Consider the following 19,539-nt stretch of genomic DNA (forward strand, 5'->3'; position numbering starts at 1 on the left):
GCAGGAGGGTTTTGAACATCTCTTTGTTGACACTTGGTTTTGCTAATGTTCCTTTTTGTTCCTGAGTGCCCTTGCAGGAAGCTGTTGTGAGGTGCACTTCATCATAAGCAACAGGGACCCAGCACACCCCTTAAATTCCCTTCCCAACACAGAGGAGCACATACACATGCTCCTCTCCTTCCCTGCAGTGCAGACCAGGAGATGACACAGATAAAGAACGACTTGAACAGCAGCTTCAGTGCTCTTGCCTGGTATTGCCACAAGACAGGCCTCAGGGCCAGGTCAGACCAGATGCTCTTCTCACTGCCACATACAGATCCTCTCCCTCTGCAAGGAATCCTGTCCACGTGGGACACAACAGACTGAGCCCAAAGGCTTTTAACCCAGATTTCAACATCCATCTGTGTAAGCAAGATAACTTCAGGAACACAGAGCAACACAAGAACACGCTACAGACTGCTCAAAAGCACAAAGCCACTTACCGCTGGCAGCTGGACACAGTTGGAACTGACATCATATTCAATATATGCCACTTCTGTCCCTTCTTCTGACTTCCCATCTCTCATGTAGCAAACATCCCTAGTCCAGTTGGTCAGGCGATCCACCTCCTCCATTGTGTAGACACAGAGCGCAGACTCCTCACTCAGTTTCCCAGAGGAAGCCTGCCAGGCAGAGAAAGCTGCGAACAGCACTTCCCCCTCGGTGCCCAGCTGCCCCTGGGCCAGTTCCTTTCCTGGCCGGGTGACATAGGCTGCTTGCAGGAGGCTGTATGTATTGGCTTTGCTCTGGCAGAGCAGAGGTAACTCCACATACGAGTAATAGTGGGAGTCATCCAGGCAGATGCGCGAGATATAGGTCTTGTACTCACGCAACTGGGATTTGAGGTCCCGCCGGTAGAAGAGGAAATAGACACTGGAGTGGTAAGTGAAGGATTTAATGAAATGGTGGTTGTACTCTGACAGCCGGACCACAGCCAGTTTTGCTGTTTCTTCATAGGAGAAAATGGAGTGAGAGTCTGCTGCTTGAACATCCCCTCCGTGGGCCCTGAGATTCCGGGTCGTGATGAGAGGAATTCCTCCTCCCACTCCCCGGCTAGTGTACCCTCGTCCCACAAACAGCAAGGGCACCTCATCCTTCGAGTAGGCGATGAGTCCCACAGTGGTGATATTGGGATCGTTGGCAGCAACGTACTGAGTGTCACCAGGGCTCTCTGGCCGGAAGAGGACGTGGTCGATGGACGCCAGGCTCCTCTTCTCACAGATTCCCTGGTGGACGCTGCCACACACGATGAGCTCCTTCTGCACAGTGTTCACCAGTAGCAGCTTGTTGTGATTGTCAGTGTGGTGTGCCTGAGGGCACTCCAGCTTTGAGACTGGTGGGAGGCAATCCTTACTGTCCAGAACTGGCCCAGTCTGAACCATGTTCTCCAACAGCAGGTCAGATGTCAGCTGAAAGAGAAAGTTGGTGGCCCCCACGTAAATGGTCCCAGACTCCAAGTCCATGGACAGGTGGAGGAATTTTGTAGCATTGTATGAGAATGTGACATACTGCAGTCCCCGTGGAATTGATGCTCCCAAGAAACAGAGAACAGGCAGGAGGAATGTTCCCAGAGGCATGGTAAACACTCTGCAAGAGAGGAAAGGCTGTTATAACTCCTTGGAGACAGAAGTAAAGATTAACACTCAAAATCCTTCCATAGCACCCACAGAAAGAGGCCTTCAGGATTATCAGAGATTTAATTCAGTCAGCTCCACACCAAGATGACAGGCACAGCATCCTCAGGAGAAGCTGCAATACTGCAAGTAAATGCAACATTGAAGCCAATCATTACTCCTGTAACATCAGAAAAATCCACGTTTAACTCGACTCCTGCACAGCTGAGCTATGATGCTGTACTGGAAGTTCTCCAGGACAGGACCAAATTTCTGTAGGAGCCAGCACATTGCATATGGCATTAATGAGCAACATGACAGTACAACAAACCACTGCCTAAGACAAACACAACCTGCAGGACCATCGTTTAAATAAACTGTAGCTGAGATCCAATTTGGAGCAAACTTACAAGCCCTTCACTCTGTATTTGATCCAGATATCATAATTAAACCCTCTCTTTGTTATCACTTATGGCTATCAACAGCCTCTTGTGGGTCTAAGGCTGCTCCACTCATGCTTCAAAAGAAACCTTCCCATGCCATATCTGGCACTGAGCATCACCCACCCAAGCAGAACCTGGGTGCCAGGATTAAGCCTCTGGATAATCAGTCACATCAGCTCCTAGCCTCCCCCCTGGGGCTACCAGTCTGCCCCCAGTCCTGCCAAGCCAGACCCTGTGGGATCCCATCTTCTTGTGAAGTTACACAGCACATCCAGGTGAGGGGAGATCACCTTTACCTGTTCACCTGTCACTGCACTCTCTGGGGTAGAAGTCTCTTACTGGTGCTCATTTCTCCATAGCATTTCTCCCAGGACTGTGAAAGGTGATTTAAACATGCCTGTTTTGTGGACAATGCTCCATTCCTTCCCATGTCTCAAAGTGCAAACAAGTCCAGGTAGGGTGGATGTTGGACAGACCCAGAGAACCACCAGATCTGTTCAGCTCCTCTCCAGAGGATATTTAGACCAATTCCTTTTCAAACCCACTGTGATCCACTCAAGCCATGCCATGGATGGGAACAATTGCTCAGGACAAGATGGGGAACCCCACAGCGGTGGAAATGTGGTAATAAGTACCTGGAACATTTAGATTAACACTTTCCCCATGGAGAAAGGGGAACAGCTGCAAGTACTCAATAATTTACTATGAGTACCACCTCATTTAAATTGAGAAGTAGGTGGTGATGCAGCTGTGTCTATTTCCTTCCACCCCTCCCTCCCTCTTGCAGACAGCGTATCAAAGCTGCACAGAGCAACACATCTGCCAAGCTGGGTCAGAGGCTCTGTGGAGCTGATGAATACAGTATCTCCTCCAGAACTGCCCTGTAATCTGCTGTGCTCATTTTGGCAACTCAGCTCCTCAGGGGTGATATTAATTTTGTAGTTAAAGTTAAGAAAACTATCATCACTTCTCTCCTAGGGCATCAGCCCTCTTGGGTCTTCCTGGTAAGCTGAAAGGGCTTTTAGCTCAGAAGTGCTTAAAGCAAAGAGGTAGAAAAAGATCTGCAGCATTTCAAGAGTAACCTACTCTAGCATTTACTGCAGGACTTAACCAATTTAGGTCACAAACTTTTCAACCCATAAACTGTCTTACACTCATTCTACACAATGCCCAGCACACAATGTGCAGAAAACACAGTAGCAATGCTGAGAACAATAGCTGTAAGATTCTAGATCCATCTTCTACTCCCCTGCTATTGCAAAAAAACCCCACAGAAGTCTGCTTTCCGGCTCCCTTGTCAGTAAAACTGGCATCTTTGCTCTACCTAAAGACCAGTTGAGAGGATTAGTTTACTTGTGAAATCCAGCGGATGGAAGGTATTATAAAAACAACACTTTATTAAATATAGGCTTTGTGAAGCTCTGGAAAAGCTCCACTTCACACGGTTCTTGTAGGTAAGTAGGCAGCACTGTCAGGATATGCCCGGGTGCAGGAATGCTGGCTCTGGGCTGGCAGCTTTCCCCCAAAGCACACAGCCGCTGATTCACACTGCACCAGCGCTGTGTTTAGGCTACGTGCACACTGGGGCTTTTGTTTGCCCTGATAATGGACACTTAGTGCTTTCTGCTTCAGAGCTATGAACACACTCTGCTTCACCCAGACTGGCAAACAGCCCTGAACATCCCTAGGAGTCTCTTTTCCAGAGTGGCAAGCGAGTGCATTGCAGCACCTGAGAGAAACCCTCATCATGTGGGAGACATTATGTGTGAGAACCCAGCAAGGAGATACACAACAGAGACTCAAGGAACGAAATCTAATTTGACTCTATCCCTTCAGGTTTACGTCAGCAGAAATGATCTTGCTCCAACTCCACCATGTCAGTTGTTTTAACGTTTTTTTCATCATTTCTATTGGAGAGAACTTAAGGAACCCCTTAACCACACGACTGTCTCTATACCTCTGCACTGCCATCATGCAGATGTCACGATGGCTTGTTGCGCGACTGTCTGGAATCTCCTCAGTTTTAAAGCTCAAAATGCCTGCAAACAAAACAATAGGCTGATGGCCATCCAACAGCAGGAGCTTGACTATGTTGTGAACAGCAACAATGACATGGAGCAGAGAATCTTTGATCTGGAAGCAGCTGAGAATCACAAGACGTCATTATACTACACCACTCTGAAGAATCTGTAATCTTCTTTTGAGCTAATGCAACCTTCCTCTGCCAGCACTTACAAAGTAAAATCGGCATGTGTCTCCAGGATTTATGGATTCTGAAACAGTGGCTTTCTGGCTAGAGGTTATGCCTACAAGCTGCACAACTCTGCTCTGTGTCCCACAGAGCCCCACTGGCAACTGCCAGGGCAGAACTAACCAGTATTTCAGCTCACATGACACTACTCCAGCAACATGGATCTTGTTACAAGCTCATCGATCTGTATTTGAACCTCCCCAAAATGTTTCATTGAAAGCATTTTACCTATTGGAGCACCTCTACTGGAAAGAGGTTAGAAAATCAAATAATCCTTCATTCCAGCAGACCATAATCAGATCTTGCTGTGGTCAAGGCTCTAACGTATAGCTACTCTTCTTTCAGTCCCCAATATCCCCCTGGAAGTCACTTTGTGAAGAGCTGGTCCTTAAAAGTGATTCAGATAAGAAACTACTATCTGGTCCTCATGACTCTATGAGAACAGAGAAAACAAAACAGAATGGTAGTACAGCATGTTCTGCAGGCTGGTTCTAATCACCTGCACAAGGGATAAACACTGAATATAGTGCTCTTTGTTGCTCTTTGCTAAAGACCCATTAGCAAATGAACTTGTATTTATTGATAGGTGAGCAAACATACATTAGAAAGGAACATGACTATGTAGCTATCAGTAGCTAGAAGAATTTGCACCCTATGTGAGAATAGAGAGGAAAAAAAAAGTCAGCAGTGTGTTTTGATTCCATTTTCCAAGTTGTTTCTCAAGCACAGGCATCACTGCCTTTTTTATGCTTGTCTTTCAGTTAAGCCCATGACAACCTCTCCGGGAAGACAGGAAGGAGGAGGATAACCTACATTTAAATCTGATGGTTTCATGACAGGCTACTACACTGCAGAGCTCTTTATGGATTTACTGAACCATTCTGCTTCCTGTGCTCACTGCTAGTGTATAACACAGCTGTTGCAGACAGATTGCACCAAAAGTGTGTAGCCTTTAATTAATTCTGAATGCAATTGCCAAGGTTTAAAGATTCATTTTAAATATTGCATTTTTTTATGAATTCCCATTAAACAGGAAAATGTTCCAGACAATACTCTGAACATTGCTTCTCACTCACTGTAAAATATTAATATCCGAATAATACTGCTGAGTTTCATTTATTTAATCTGGATCACAACAGAAGGGCTGGAGGATTAGTCAGTTCTGCCACAGAATATTTATATCACAGCCACGTAACCACAACCAGTAATGTTAAAGCAATGGCACTATTGTGTTACTTAAAATTTGAAGACCATGTTTTCTGTAGCACTATTTTCACCTCTCTGACCTCACATATCCCTCTGAGAAACTTTGCTTATTTAATAAAGAAACAAACTCAGAACTCATTTGGGCACATTTTAACAGTGTATCAACACAGAGATTATTCCAATCCTCCCAGATTATTTCCCTAATACCACATTCTATCCTCCAAACACAGAGAGGTCAATTAATGTTCCAACTCTAAACTAGATTTCATGCTCGCCACCAAACCCAGCAAAATTAGCCTTGGAAAAAAATTAGGTCTCTGAAATCTGCACCTGCAATTTCCACCTTATAATTTGCAGAGCCAACCCACAGTGTGAGCACTAAAAGACTTAAAAATTAAAAGCACCATTATTCCAGCTGCACGACAACCCTTGTGCTCCAGCACATTCAAATGGCCCAGCAGCAGGAAGATGACCACTGCTATGTTTTCTGCACAAAAGCCCTGAATTATAGCCCCCTTCTAAGCTTCATATGCTCAACAGAGACTTGCTGTTTTCTGCTGTGAAAGATGGCATTCCCATTAAATAAATAAATCTTCTCTGAGTCTTATTTACTACTATCAGGCCAGTTCCCTGCTCTGTTGTTTAAGACTTGCAGCAAAAAGCTTCAGCAGAGATGAACACAAACCACTGTTTTCCAAGTAAAATTGACAAGGAGAATCCCAAGTTCAAGCAATCCTGTCAGAGCAGGACTGGCACAGACAAGGCAGCTCTGTTATACCAGATGTGAATAACACCAAAGCTGAGGTCAAAATAACTTATTAAAAAAAAACCCAAACACTTAAAGACAGTATCAAATACAAATGGCAAGGTGGCAGAAATTCTGTACTACAGAATTAATAGCATTCTTAGACAAATACTTGGGAAAATTATGTTTTCTAAACCCTTGATAGTTATTGCTGAACATTACAAGGTACCTTTTTTGATGGGGGTTGAAGTTATACTGAAAGAATGTTTCACAAAATACTGTCCCTTCAATAATGCTTGTGCATTGCTCTTTGGAAAAACTGCAGAAAGTGTTTCTACATCTCTGGGGCTACTTAAATATTCATTTCAGCCGTACTGAAATTAACTGATAGTAGTGAACAGGTATTTCCCCTAAACAGCTATAGCACAACCAAACTTCATCCTTGCACTGATGAAAATGTGTTATAAACAATAAGCTTCCAGTACAACCAATTAATGAAGTGTTAATGATTAATACAATGTTAAATAGTGAACTTTTTACAAACCAAGACAAACTACAGAAACATTTACAAGGAATATAAAGTAACCACAAGATGCTTACTCTTGAAGAAGCTTTCTTCATATATACTCTATCATTGCAAATCAAGGGTTGACTTTTCCACTTTACCATCCTCTCAAGCACTAACTCAATGTGACCTCAAGACCATGTTGCATGTGCATTTTTAAAAGGGGAAATCAAGCCAGCTGTTAAGTTTCACAGCATCTTAACACAACCAAAAGATAACGTTTGGTCGGTGTTACACATTTGAAGATTAAAGTCCTTTAGGATCTGCTCCAACTTTCTGTGTAATCAAACCACAGAACACCACTAAACATCCCTTCTAGCCCATAAGCTCCTGACTAAAGTCTCCTCATTATACCAGGATTTTTTCTTAGGGCTCCCAAGTTATAGAAATTACCACCTTAACCCATCAAGCTGATGCCTGAGGGTTCTCTACCCCAAGTAAAATGCCCTCTCATTTTGTCTAACTTTGCTTGTCACAAAATCTTCCAAATCAAAGAAGCTTCTAGTCACTTTTTGCATGAACAGTTTGAAAACTAATCCTCCTTCTTAATCCTCCTTGGGCAAGAAGATAAAGACAGCTATTCTAAGTCTGACAGAGGTCCACCTACACAGAAACCCTAGCTGCAGCAGCAGACAATAATAGATGCCTAAGAAGTAGACGAAGGGCAGACAAGCATAATGCAATCCTTCCCTTACACATCCTGCCAGCTCTGAGCTTTCCCAAATCACAGATTGCCTCCACGTGTAATCCTTTGGATAGATACATTAAGTGGCCTGAGCTTCTTCAGCCAGAAATACTTAATTTTCCTAGTAGCTCTCTGAGCTCTTCCCAGTTTGTCAACATTCTACTTTTTTAGCTACCTGACCTGGAAAAGCATTCTCTTTTGACAGGACTTGACCCAGACAGGCCACTCCTTTGGCTGACATTGCTCTTAAATGTTATTTTCCCCCGTTTGAACCCACCAGTTCTCCATTTACCCAAACAAGAACCCCTTGATCTTCTAGCTGCCACATCACATGTTATACTTGCATGTGGACAAATACCATCAGTATTAAATATTCTTTCAATTAGGAAAAAAAAAAAAACCAAAAAACTAGTTAGGAAAAAAATATCCCATTCTCTTAAGAGTATATCCACAGAGCCTAGACAGGTTTACAGCTGTAATAAAACCTGCTAGGAAAGCAAGGTTCACTGAAGTTAGCCATCCAATTGGCTCTGCTGAGCAAATTCTCTGTTTCTATGATAATCTACATAAATCTGAGCCCATCACTCCACATAAAAACAAATTTGCTTGTATGAGTTCAGGAAGCCAATTGTTGTCTAAAATATAGATGAATATGTGGAGCACAGAGAAAACTCTGCAGCACCCAGGAAATTCCAAGTGAGATTTCCCATTTCTGTTTAACTGAGATCCAAGAGACAATTTTTAATCTGGTTAACATTAACTAAGTTGATTTTAAAAGAACTGTCAACTAAGACTCTTGAAAAAAAAAGTTAAGCTATTGTAGAATTAAAGTCACAGTCCCTATCATGATTTAATAAGTAGTTAAAAGACAGGTGTTTCCTTGTCAGATGCGGGTTATCAGTGAGATCTGCCAAGAACTTATTCTGCAATCTGCACTGTTCAGTATGTTCACATAAGATCTGAGAAGAGGAATATGTCTAGAAGAAGCAAATTTTATTATTAAAAAAAATAGTAACCATAATCAAATTCAGAGAAGACTGTAAAAAGAGAACTCATGCACTTTAAAGTAACTACACAATATCTCAGAATGTCAATAAATACCAAAACCAACAAAAAATATTCTAAGTACATAAGCACAACAGGATCAAAACTAGCTGTTATCACTCAGAAAAATTTTGAAAACCTCATAGGTCAGTTCAGTATTGAGTATCAAGCAAAAAGGCAAATACAGCCTGTGGGGTAATTAGGAAAGAAAACACGTATCTCCATTATGCTGTCAAATGCTGAAGGCAGTTCTGATTCCCACATCTGAAAAAGGAGACAATAACAAAAGGGACAACAAAGATGACCAGAAGCATGGAGCAGCTTCCATATAAGGAGCAATCAAGCAGAGTAGGACTTTGGACAGACAAAGAAACAACCATGAGGAAGATAAGGAAAAGTCAAGAGGTCTGAAACATGACAGTGTCGAGATGAAAAACATGGAGTTATCGATGGAGTTATATGGTTACACTACCATATTTTACAATGCAGAAACAAGAGAGCACTCACCAAAGTTACAGACAACTTTCCTAAGTCTGCTCAGGGACATTGTCACTGGATGTAGAATATTTCAAACAACATTTAAAATGCATAATTAAGTTGTAGAACTCACTGCTGTAGGATGTCATGGAGACAAGAAACATAAACAAGTGAGAAGAGGGATTATATAAATTAATGGAGAATAGATATAGTCAAGATCAGATGACGAGATACAACTCCTCACACCAAGCAGGGCCCTGAACTGATGATGGTCGTAAGCTAGGAGGCAAATGGAGGCGGGGGGAGAATGAAAAAAAACCCAAAACAAACCCAACACATTATACATGCCCTGTTTCTTACAATCCTCATTAAGCATCTGCTTCTGGATCTTGTCAAAGGCAGGACACTGAGCTACACAGAGCTTTGCAATTTGCCCCAGGATGATATTCTATTTCAACTTCTATGTTATGGTACATTTATAGACTTTATTTATTTTTAAATATTAAGAATGTACTCCAGCCCTGCCTAATCACGCATTTAGAAGGCTGGAAGCCTAACCTCCCTGGCTGTTTCTGAAGGCAGTATCTCTCATGTTAACATTTAGATACCACTAACTGAATCCTGACAGCGCAACACAAAAGTTAATGCACACCACGGGAAAGCAAACCCAGGGCCAGAGCCACAGAGCACACAAGTGGCAGATTTGAGTTAAGAGCACCCACAGTCCCTCTTTTGGGAACAGCTTTTCCCTGTCTGCCAAGCATTTGATGGAAACTCCTCACTCAGAGCGAACACAGCAGATCCGTGTGTGCCATCGGAACAGCCAAGCCTTGGGCAGCTCCCAGCAGAACCTAAAAGTAGGTCAGGACCATCCGTTCTAACCAGGGAGAAAGGAAAGCTGAAGCACACCAGCACACTGTTTGGCCAGGTATTACAGAAAACCTTCATCTGGGATTTCATCACTACTTCAAACAGATGTGATTCATATTTTACTGGCCTCCACCTCAAACAAGGCACACCTTCCCAACCACACTGCCCTCCCTGTTATTAGGGGCACCTCTTCCAGCCTCAGCCAGGATCCTCCTGTTCTCACAGCTTTGGCTCCACCAGCTACAAAAGCCAGAATCCTGCTCTGCCATAGCTGTTTTGTGCCAATTTCTATAAAGCAGAAATGCCCAGCTGCTTCATCCAGAAACAGCCAGGACAGCACACAATCTCAATGTAATCACTTCTGCCTTAGAGTCTGTTTTCCTTGGCAGGATGCCCTGCAGAAGGGAGAGAGAAGATCTCTGCAACCAGCACATGCTTCCCAGTGGACAGGACTGTGACTTCTAACCAAGCTCTCACAGAGGCAAAGGCAACACCCCCAAGGCAAGTTCTTTTGCATCCAGCCTGGCCTTGGAGTAACCCAACAAGAGAGGAGAGAAGCTCCAAACATACTATGAAACTCTTGTGAAAAAGCACCAGTCCCTCACTTTCACTCCAAGAGGAAACCTCATGGTCTCCATGCCAGCATCAGCCCTGCAGGTTTGCACAGTGGAAGGGAGAACAGAGGCTGACCACAGAAGGAGTTCATGCCAGCAGTGGTACAGACCACAGGCAGACACACAGGACCACATCCCCAGCTCCACCATCCAGTTGTCAAGATGCAAATGAGAAATGTTAAGCACTGTAGCCTGTCTTGAATAAATCATTTTGCTCTGCAGACATTGAGCAGTGCAGGGTGCTTTGTTCTGTTAAAGAAATTTTATTGATACCCTTATGTCTCAGATTTAGTACCACAATAGATCTATAAAGAACTAGTGTGCCCTGGGTGGACAGGAAGAATTCTTCTTGGTGTTTTCCTTCATTTCAAATAAATTCGCTTTTCTGCCCTCCCCTAATCTTCTGGAGAACCATACATCCTGACAGCAATTTCACAGTCTTCCCCTCTCACTCCAAGAGTGTCAGCAGTTCTGACTGTAGCCATGAACACAGGCAGTAACATGCAAATGCATTTAATGCAATTCAGCCACATGAGTAGTATCTATCCCCTCCCACCCAGAAGAGACAGCAGAATAAACAGCACTCCACATCACTACCACAATCTGCTTGTGGTTTGCCTTCAATCCAAGATGAGGTATATTCTACCTTGTATTACTCAAGTTATGTTAAAGCATTATCAGAAAGGACACTTTGATCAATTATCTTCCATGAATTAGTGCCTCAGCCTGGAAGGTTCTCAGTCATCAGTTGTGAACTACTAGGCTCAATAGTCTGGCAATTAGGTTACACTGGTTTGTTAGATAATGATCCAAACTGAGGTGACCAGACATTTTCTTCCACCTCAGGAAGGCAATGCCAAGGCCTTCATAAAGCCAGTAACAGATAACAATACACCATGCTGTTCACAAAGCCTGGGAACCTTCCCAAGCTTGGGAAGCTTCACACCTACATAACACATCTAAGGAACAACAGCTCTCACCACACTAGTACAGAAGCCTGAACAGGTTGGGTGCAGACCTGAGAGCCAGGATCAACTTCACCCCAGTCTCAACAGCTCTGAACAAAGACTGTCCCATGCAGGCTGGATATTCAGTGCTTTCAAATGGAGTCCAACATGGAATGGTGGCCCAGTAACTATGCATGAAGGGCATTCAAGGTGCACATGGCTGAGGAGTCACAGGCTGGCAGCAGCCATGCAGCCTTATTCTTCTACTGCACAATCACAGCCCTCCATGCCAGGCACTACCCACATTTGGAAGTTCTTGTTTCAAGGATAAAATTCAGAGCACCAGACTGCATATAGAGAGGGGTGAGAGAACTATTGCTGAGCACAGGCCATCAGGCAATGCTCTCCATACCACAGTGGGTCCACAGCCTGAAGGAGTGAAAATAAGCAACAGGAAAATTAAGCGGCAAAGGAAGCAAAAGCTGGGACCCTGCAAAATTTGGTACTTAGAGAAATAAACCATGTGGAGCAAGAGTTCTCCGGTTATTTTGTTAACATGCAGGCATGTCTTATCCAGAACAAGAAATTGTGTAACAAGAAAAAATTCCCAATAAGAAATTTTATACCTTCAAGTGGCTTTACAAACATGAGTTTCTGTTCACTCACAGATTAAGGAGATCCTAACCTTTTCTGGCAAAATATTTGAGCTCCTGGTTCAGGGCTGAGAAAACTTCTTTGGTGCTGTCCTAGAAGAACAAAGGTTCAGAACCAGCTACCTGCTCATGAGAGCCATGAATTTTAAAGACTTCTTGGTTGAGACTGTTCTTCATCTGGTTTGCTACCCTCCCACCTGCACAGTCTGACAGCCACTGGCTGAGCAGGACTGACTGGCTCATCCTTTCCCCTTTCAGGGAAGCCCAGACCTTCACCCTAGGGCTGTAGAGATGCACTAAACAGGTCTGCAGTGCCAATCTGAAATGCAAACTGCTATGAGCAGGAATTTCAGCCAGTAGAACTGGCTGACTGTTGGCATTTCAAGACCATGCTGCCTGCCAGGGTCACCCCTGGGCAAAAAAGTGCCCAGGATTCAGGAAAACCAGATTTACAGTAGTTTGTTGGGAACTGCACTGAGTTCTACAGCTGAATGGCTGCTCCTCTGCTAGAAGGAGCAGCTAGACAGAACAGAGAGACTGGTAAGGAAAAAAGGGAGAAGTATGCACATCTGTGCTAGAAGGATAAACCATAGCCTGTGGTCATCATAGTTCTGTTTGCAGACTGTCCCAGTTCCAGGCAGCCCTCCTCTGTTATTTTAAGCTGTGTACTCCACACACATGGTAGGGACTGTGCCTTCCTCTGGGAAAGGAAACAGTGTACTCTGCCACGCATAGATAACTAATCAAACCCCCACAGAAGTGTGGCTCAGACAGCACTGTTCAGACTCACACATGGATCAAACTGAGCAATCAGCCACCCAACATCAACCCAGGAGTCCATGGTGGGGCTCACACAAGTTTAGCATCATAAAAAAAGTTTTTGTTTAAATCTTCTCAGGGCTTAGTGGGAAATACACTAGTTAAAATCATGGATCAGCTAGGAATAGAAAAGATCATACTGGCTAAAGATGGGTTCAATGGAGAATGGCAGACAGATCCGGCACACACAGGAGGAAGCTGAGAATCACTGCTTGAGCCAAGCTACTGATAAAAACAATAACTGAGAAACTGAGAACAAACCAGGAAAGATACAGTGTATATGGGGTAACAACTGAGCACATTGATACCCTGCAATGATGAGACTTAGGGTTTGGGATAGAAACTTCTTTCTGCATCAGAGTTGACTAAATCAAGACAAAAGGGGAGCAATCAACAGGAAAGGAACTTCAGTCCCCTCCACCTGGATTCTCCCTCAGCCCCAGGCCTGTCTCTATTCCCCACAGCTGTAATCTGAACACGCAACACCTCAGCCACTCCATGAAGTAATGCTCACCACAGAACACGATATGCACACAAGACTGTTTCTGCATCCTTGGAGAGGGGCTATAGCTTCCCAAAACACACCGACTCAGTTTTCAGTCATAAGAGCCTGCCTCCAAGAATACACAGCACCATAGTTCCGCTACCGGTCAGCTCTGCATAGCTGTTCCCCAGGGACTGCAGAAGCAAAGTTAGTCAACAAAAAGTTTTAAACCTTCCACCCCCAAAACTCAAAACAGCAGAGACCATATCTCTAGAGACAAAACAACAGATAGCCTGACGTTGTTCTCTTTCTTCTGAAATTAAAAGTTCAAAGGAACAAGTAGGGCTGTTCTGTACTCTGCCCTCTGCACATTTGGGTAAGCATCTAAAACCAACTGCAAGAGCTGGCTTGCAAGGGTGAAGCATCTAGAAGAGAGCCCTGTTTTTGAGTTATTTTTAAATGTTTAGACAGGACCTAAAATAGGACCAGTGTTTTGAGTACTTCTGAAGAGTATGAACCTCACGTAGGCCATGACATTTTTAGTTTGAAAAAGCTTTGGAACAGAGGTTTTACTGTTCATGCATCAGCTTATCACTCATTTTAGCTCAACTTAAGTTAGAGTCCATTATGAAGCAAGAAACACCCTTTCAAAGGAGGGACATTAACACAAATAACATGTAGGCTACCAGCAGTAAGGCATTCTCTGTATCTCAATAAAACCTACCACCCCATAATAGCAGGAACAGCATTTGCCACAGAGAAAAGGGGAAAGTCAGCTTCTCTACTTACAATATTCATCTTCAAACCACTTTTCCTACCTGTGTAGTTTCTAGACATACACTCTCCGCCGCTCTTCAAATTCAAGTCAACAGCCTGCAGACTCCAGCAGCCCAAGGCAGTGCCTTCAGGAAGCAAGAGGTGCATGCTGTACATAACAAGCAGCACAGAACCAACCTAGAACACAAGCTGTGCCAGTCTCTTTATTTACCAGTTTTATTAGCATCCCCCCTCCCACCCCATGCTGACAAACCAGGCTGCACTTGTCTGGCTCTGGCCTGAAACATCAGACTGAAGCAAACCCATACTAGAACTTTACTTCCCTGAATACTCTCCCAGGCTTCAACAATGAGCAGCTCAGGGACTTATTGGGATAAAAGTTGTTTCTATGCATTTAGTAACCTTCAATAGCTCCTTCTTCTACAGATCTGCCCCATGTCCTCACATACACACAGATATTTGGCATTCACAAACATCCCGTGGCAAGAAGCTTCCCAGGTTAACTGCACACATCAAGGACAAAGTTGTTACTTGGTTTTAAGCTTACTCCATGCTGTCCCCATGCAACACCTATTCATACTTCTAATGGAAAAGGAGGAAAAAAAAAAGGCTGCTCCCCCTCTAAACGTTCGAGGTGATTCAGGAATTGAAAATAACTGTCATTTATTGTTTTTCAGGTGGAAGAATCACAACTTATTCTGTTGTGCTTTGTATGGAAGGTAACACTCACCTCTGTTCACTGTTGCTGCTGGTCCAATTTTAAAAACTGAAGATACCTCTATTAAGATGGCAATGGTTTTCCTAAAGCTATAGAAAACTCAACTTCCATAAGAGCTGGAGTAACTAGTGTGATGGTTATCAAATACAGCAGGGATTCCCCACTTCCATAATGAATTGCCCATCTGGCAGTTCTCTGTTAAAATACTCAGCCTAACTCCTTAAACTGAGTTTGTTCAAAAGCAAGTTTACTTTCAAGCCACAGCATTCAGCTGCACCCTTCTTCCAGCAGAACAGGGTGTATTTTTAAAAAACGTTCTCTCCCTGTTAGTTCTTTGAAAATACAAGTTATCTTATGGTTGAATCAGCCTGCCCTTATGATGTGTAGATCCCTCATAAGATCGTGTGCCAGAACTTTATTCTGTCATATGTTCTTCATGAACATTTAGATCCAGCAGTTTTTCCTCAAGTATGGGTACAGTCTTTATAGATTTCCTGATACTACACAGAACAATATGGTTACCAGACCTTGTTTTCCTGCAGAGTCATATAAGAATATTTGGGTTTGGAGACTGTTTGTATCGTAACTCCCAAAAATCCTGAGTGATATCTTTCACAAATGCAGTAACCCTAATTGCTTCCCACAATCTTTATGAGATATAGAACTTCGTTAATAATACATGCTTAGCTGACTAAGAAACCTCAACTTTCCTGTCAAGCTGAAATAATTTTCCTGGCTTTACTCTGTCTTTTGCCAGTTTCACTATTAAGAGTCAAATAAGTGTTTTTTAAAGATGCAGATATGTAGAAGTATAACTGGAATTAAAAAATAGGAAAATGGACACTAAAACCCAACAAAACAATATGTTACTTAGAGTTACAATACTCAGTGCTAACAGTTTCTTAAAAATATAAACCTACTCCACAATTTAGGGTTTTGAACCACACACTAAGGGTTAGAAGGAACACCTCACCCCACATATGGCCCATAACTGGTCCTGATTAAAAAAAAAAAAAAAAACCTTCTCCCAAGGTTCTATGAGCACCTGAGGTGTTTTCAGAGGCAAAGGTGAATGTTTCTCCTGAAGAATTCTTGCCTTGCACACAGCACTGCAGTTGTGTGTTTCCCTATATTCTTTAAAACTGGTGGTGCACATTAAATAGGGTAGAAAATCAGTCCCTGAACTAAAAGGGAGGGGAGGGAAGAGGAAGGAACAAGTAACACTCTCCTAGGTAACACCAAGTCGCTACTCCAGCTGCACAGGAATGAAGTTGAGCACGACTCAGATAATAACTGTTACTCACATTTCAGAAGTTAGTTTGTTCAGACATGATCTTTCATACTTAAAGATACTAAAAAGTGTGTGCTCTAGTGCACTTCTGCTGGAGCACTTTTTCAATAGGATCTGGAAAGAATCACCTCAGTATCTCAGAGAATACAACATACAGTCCTCTGGCCTCCTTATGATCTTGGGGTTTTTTATGTACCCTGAAAGCATGGCTACAGAAGAGACTGGCCTGAAATCAAGTCATCTCAAGTACTTACTCATTCTCTATTTCAAACAGCTTTGATTTAGTGGTTTTACTGGAACTACCCAGAGCAATGCAAAGCTGAGGGAACCAGACTCTCCAATCTTTGTACATTTGTTGCATGTATTCAGGATTTATTCTTGGATGTTCCAGATTGAAAGAGATTTTCTGAAAACTTGCTCTTTATTACCTAAGAGTTCCATCCAGGTCTACTACCAAAATGAGACACACAGGTTGCACCCCAGAGAGGGCTGGGCTGGGGGTTGCTGTCTCACTTTGTTCATTGTTTTTATTTCTGCTGATTTCATTTCTCCTGATGTTAGAGCTGCAAATCCAACAAGCAGACATCCTTCTGATGAAGGGCTCCTGTACTCCCAGTGCTCTAACGTGATACTTATCACTCCAGTGCAAGTCAGTGACTCACCTACATCTGCTCCTAGTATCCAGGTGCCAGGGTTTCACTTCCTAGCCACAAGTTCATGCAGATTTGCAGATCTCTAGCAACTCATTCAGTCTGGGATCTCTGGTGTACCACCCTACATTTGATATTCAAATTCCCATATTCAAATTCCATGTATTCACCTACAGAGTGCTTCATCAGGCAAACTGACAGGAGAGTTGTAACTATCCTGTTTAACAGGAAAGAATTCAGTTTCAGGGAGACATTTCTTCAAGGGTCTATAGCTGTCAACACTACAAAGCTCAGCCAGTGCAAAGCAGCTCATCACACTCCATGGTGACTGACAGACAGAGATGAACATCACTGCTGCTCCAGGAGTCTGTCTTCAGATTTGGCAACACTTACCGGCCCACTTCTACTTAGAGATCACCATCAGAAACTCACAATTTTGTTCTGGTTATTTTGGTTTGTTTCTGTCTATAGATTAAATTAACTCACAGAAAATTGAAAGTATAAAAGTAGGATTTATATTTCAAGTGCAGCACCAGAGGTGCCAAGAAGACTTGTAAAAGGTGTACAGTGGCCTGACTTTGGTAGCATTACAACCCAATCACAATTCCCAATCACTCTCTCAAGAAAGTTGGGGTGACAAAGGAAAAAAATGATGAGCAAATAGGCCCTGGAGTAAATATATCTGCTTACAGCAGAACTCTACAGAATAGAGCTTCTGTTGAAGAGATGTCCTTCATCCTTCACAGGACTTCCCTGCATAAAGAGAACGTTCCCTTTGCAAAGGGAACAAGTGAACACTCCCACATACAGCCACTCACTCTTTCCAGTAGACCACGTGCCTGGAGAACTCGTCCAACTAATCACAGGTGGTACAGTTGGTCAGGTGGGTTTGTCACGCAGCAGCATCCAGAGGCTGCCCAGCATGACAGTGGCCACCCTCACGGAGATGATCAGGAACACGGAGGAGCCCAGCGGGCTGCAGCTGTCCATGGGCATCCCAGTGCTGACTCCCGGCACATTTTGCTTACCATCTGGACTCTTGGGAACGTTGAGACACCTTCATTTCTCTTATTGAAGAGTGTGCCTCAAGCTGGAAAAAACAACAGAACATGAAATGCAAAGACTATTTTTCCAATAAATTAAATCTGTTGCACTTGACTCCCGCTGTGGTTCCCTTCCTCCGAGAAGGCATGGTCAGGCCAGCTGCACAAAGTCCAGGCAGCCCTGGGAAAACAATGGGATCTTTTTCTTGCCAGAACCAGCCTTCCTGTTCACCCTTCTAACTATGGCATGGAGGACACCCCCAGTGTCTGCAGAGGAGAGGAGTCTGTTGGCATAGCAACTGCACACGCTAACTCTCTGCTAATGAACAGGGATAAAATGTTTTGTTCTCATTAGGAAAAATACAGACACATTCCTGATTGGTGAGTAATGTCTCTGCCTCTGGGAGATTAGCTCAGAGCTGTGCAGCCTGAAACAGCCTCAATTCAGCCCACTGCAGTGCTTCCCTTGAACAGCCACTCTCCAAGGACCTCACATCTCTCAAGGGAAAGCCCACAGAGCCTTCTGCAGCACTTTGCCTTTGGGCCTGAGACAGCTCAAGGCGAGAATAATGAGTAGAGGCTGGACAGGAGCAAACCGGAACAGGCACAATGGAACACACCCCCTGTCCCTGCAGGGGAGCCAGCTCTCGACGGTGCCTTCACTGCACCTGGGTCCCAAGCTACCTCGCAGCCAGTGAGAATTTCTCTTTGTGCATCCACTGCTGGTCTGTATTGCACAGGGCTCAGAGCCGCCTGGGACCCCAGCTCCTACTCCAGCCACATGTTCCAGTGCTGGGTGAATAAATGGACAGAGCAAAGAGCTGCAGAACACTTGAGAGCAGAGCTCAGTGACCATTATTAGGAGCCTGGGTGCAGAAAAGACAATAAGGGCTCCTGCCTACCAGTCTTGAGTAGGATTTTGCCATTAACAATCAACAAGATCCACCATGAGTCTGGTATTTGCAGAATATTTGCACCTTGTTGTTTTACCACTAAGGTCTGTATCTGGGTGCTAACCCAAGCTACACAAAGCCTCTGCCCACACAGGCAGTACTTCCCAAACCCTCTCCCCCCTCCAGATCCTCCTGCCACAGGAGCCAGCACAGCAAGTGGGAGGATCACAGTGCACAAGCAAAAATCCAGTCTCTAACCACAGCTTTGCCAGGCTTTTGGCATAATCTGGTCTATACAGCACAAACACAGCCCATCAGAATCAAACTGTGTAACTGCACTCTGAGCCCACAGTTCATCTCTCCTTTATGCTGCTACACGGTCCCATTTACTCACATCAGTTCACCTTGCCTTGAATTCAAACGCTGTTGAGAATAGGGACTGCACACCTTAGAGGGGTGTCCCCTCAGAGGGGACTTCGGAGTCTTTCTAGGGGCTGAACAAGTACACAAACTCCCTTCTCCCTCTGGTGGGAGATAGGTGCTGACTGGGATTAGTACCTCACACAGATACACTCAGCTTCACAGCAAACCGGGATGTGGCAATGCTCTCTTGCTCTCCCACACCCCTGCCCTGCTGATGGAGAAAGAGTGGGATGGATTTAGGCTCACAGGTAGCTGCAGGCTGTGCTCTGAGTGCTTACTAACACCCTCA

The 19,539-nt window shown here is 43.9% G+C and overlaps 1 protein-coding gene across 1 annotated transcript in view; it reads right to left on the minus strand.

The window, feature by feature from the left end:
- PLXNB1 (plexin B1) overlaps positions 1 to 17,801 on the minus strand; it is a 55,763-nt gene extending 37,962 nt beyond the window's left edge. The window contains exons 1-2 of the mRNA XM_053989376.1: positions 17,710 to 17,801; positions 483 to 1,626 (exon numbers count right to left, since the gene is read on the minus strand). Coding sequence (XP_053845351.1) covers positions 483 to 1,616 — 1,134 coding nt within the window. The 5' untranslated portion in view covers positions 1,617 to 1,626; positions 17,710 to 17,801. The remainder of the gene's footprint in view (positions 1 to 482; positions 1,627 to 17,709) is intronic.
- Positions 17,802 to 19,539: the final 1,738 nt, after the last annotated feature.

Source organism: Vidua macroura, chromosome 13 (genome assembly GCF_024509145.1).
Source record: "Vidua macroura isolate BioBank_ID:100142 chromosome 13, ASM2450914v1, whole genome shotgun sequence".
Lineage (NCBI taxonomy): Eukaryota > Metazoa > Chordata > Aves > Passeriformes > Viduidae > Vidua > Vidua macroura.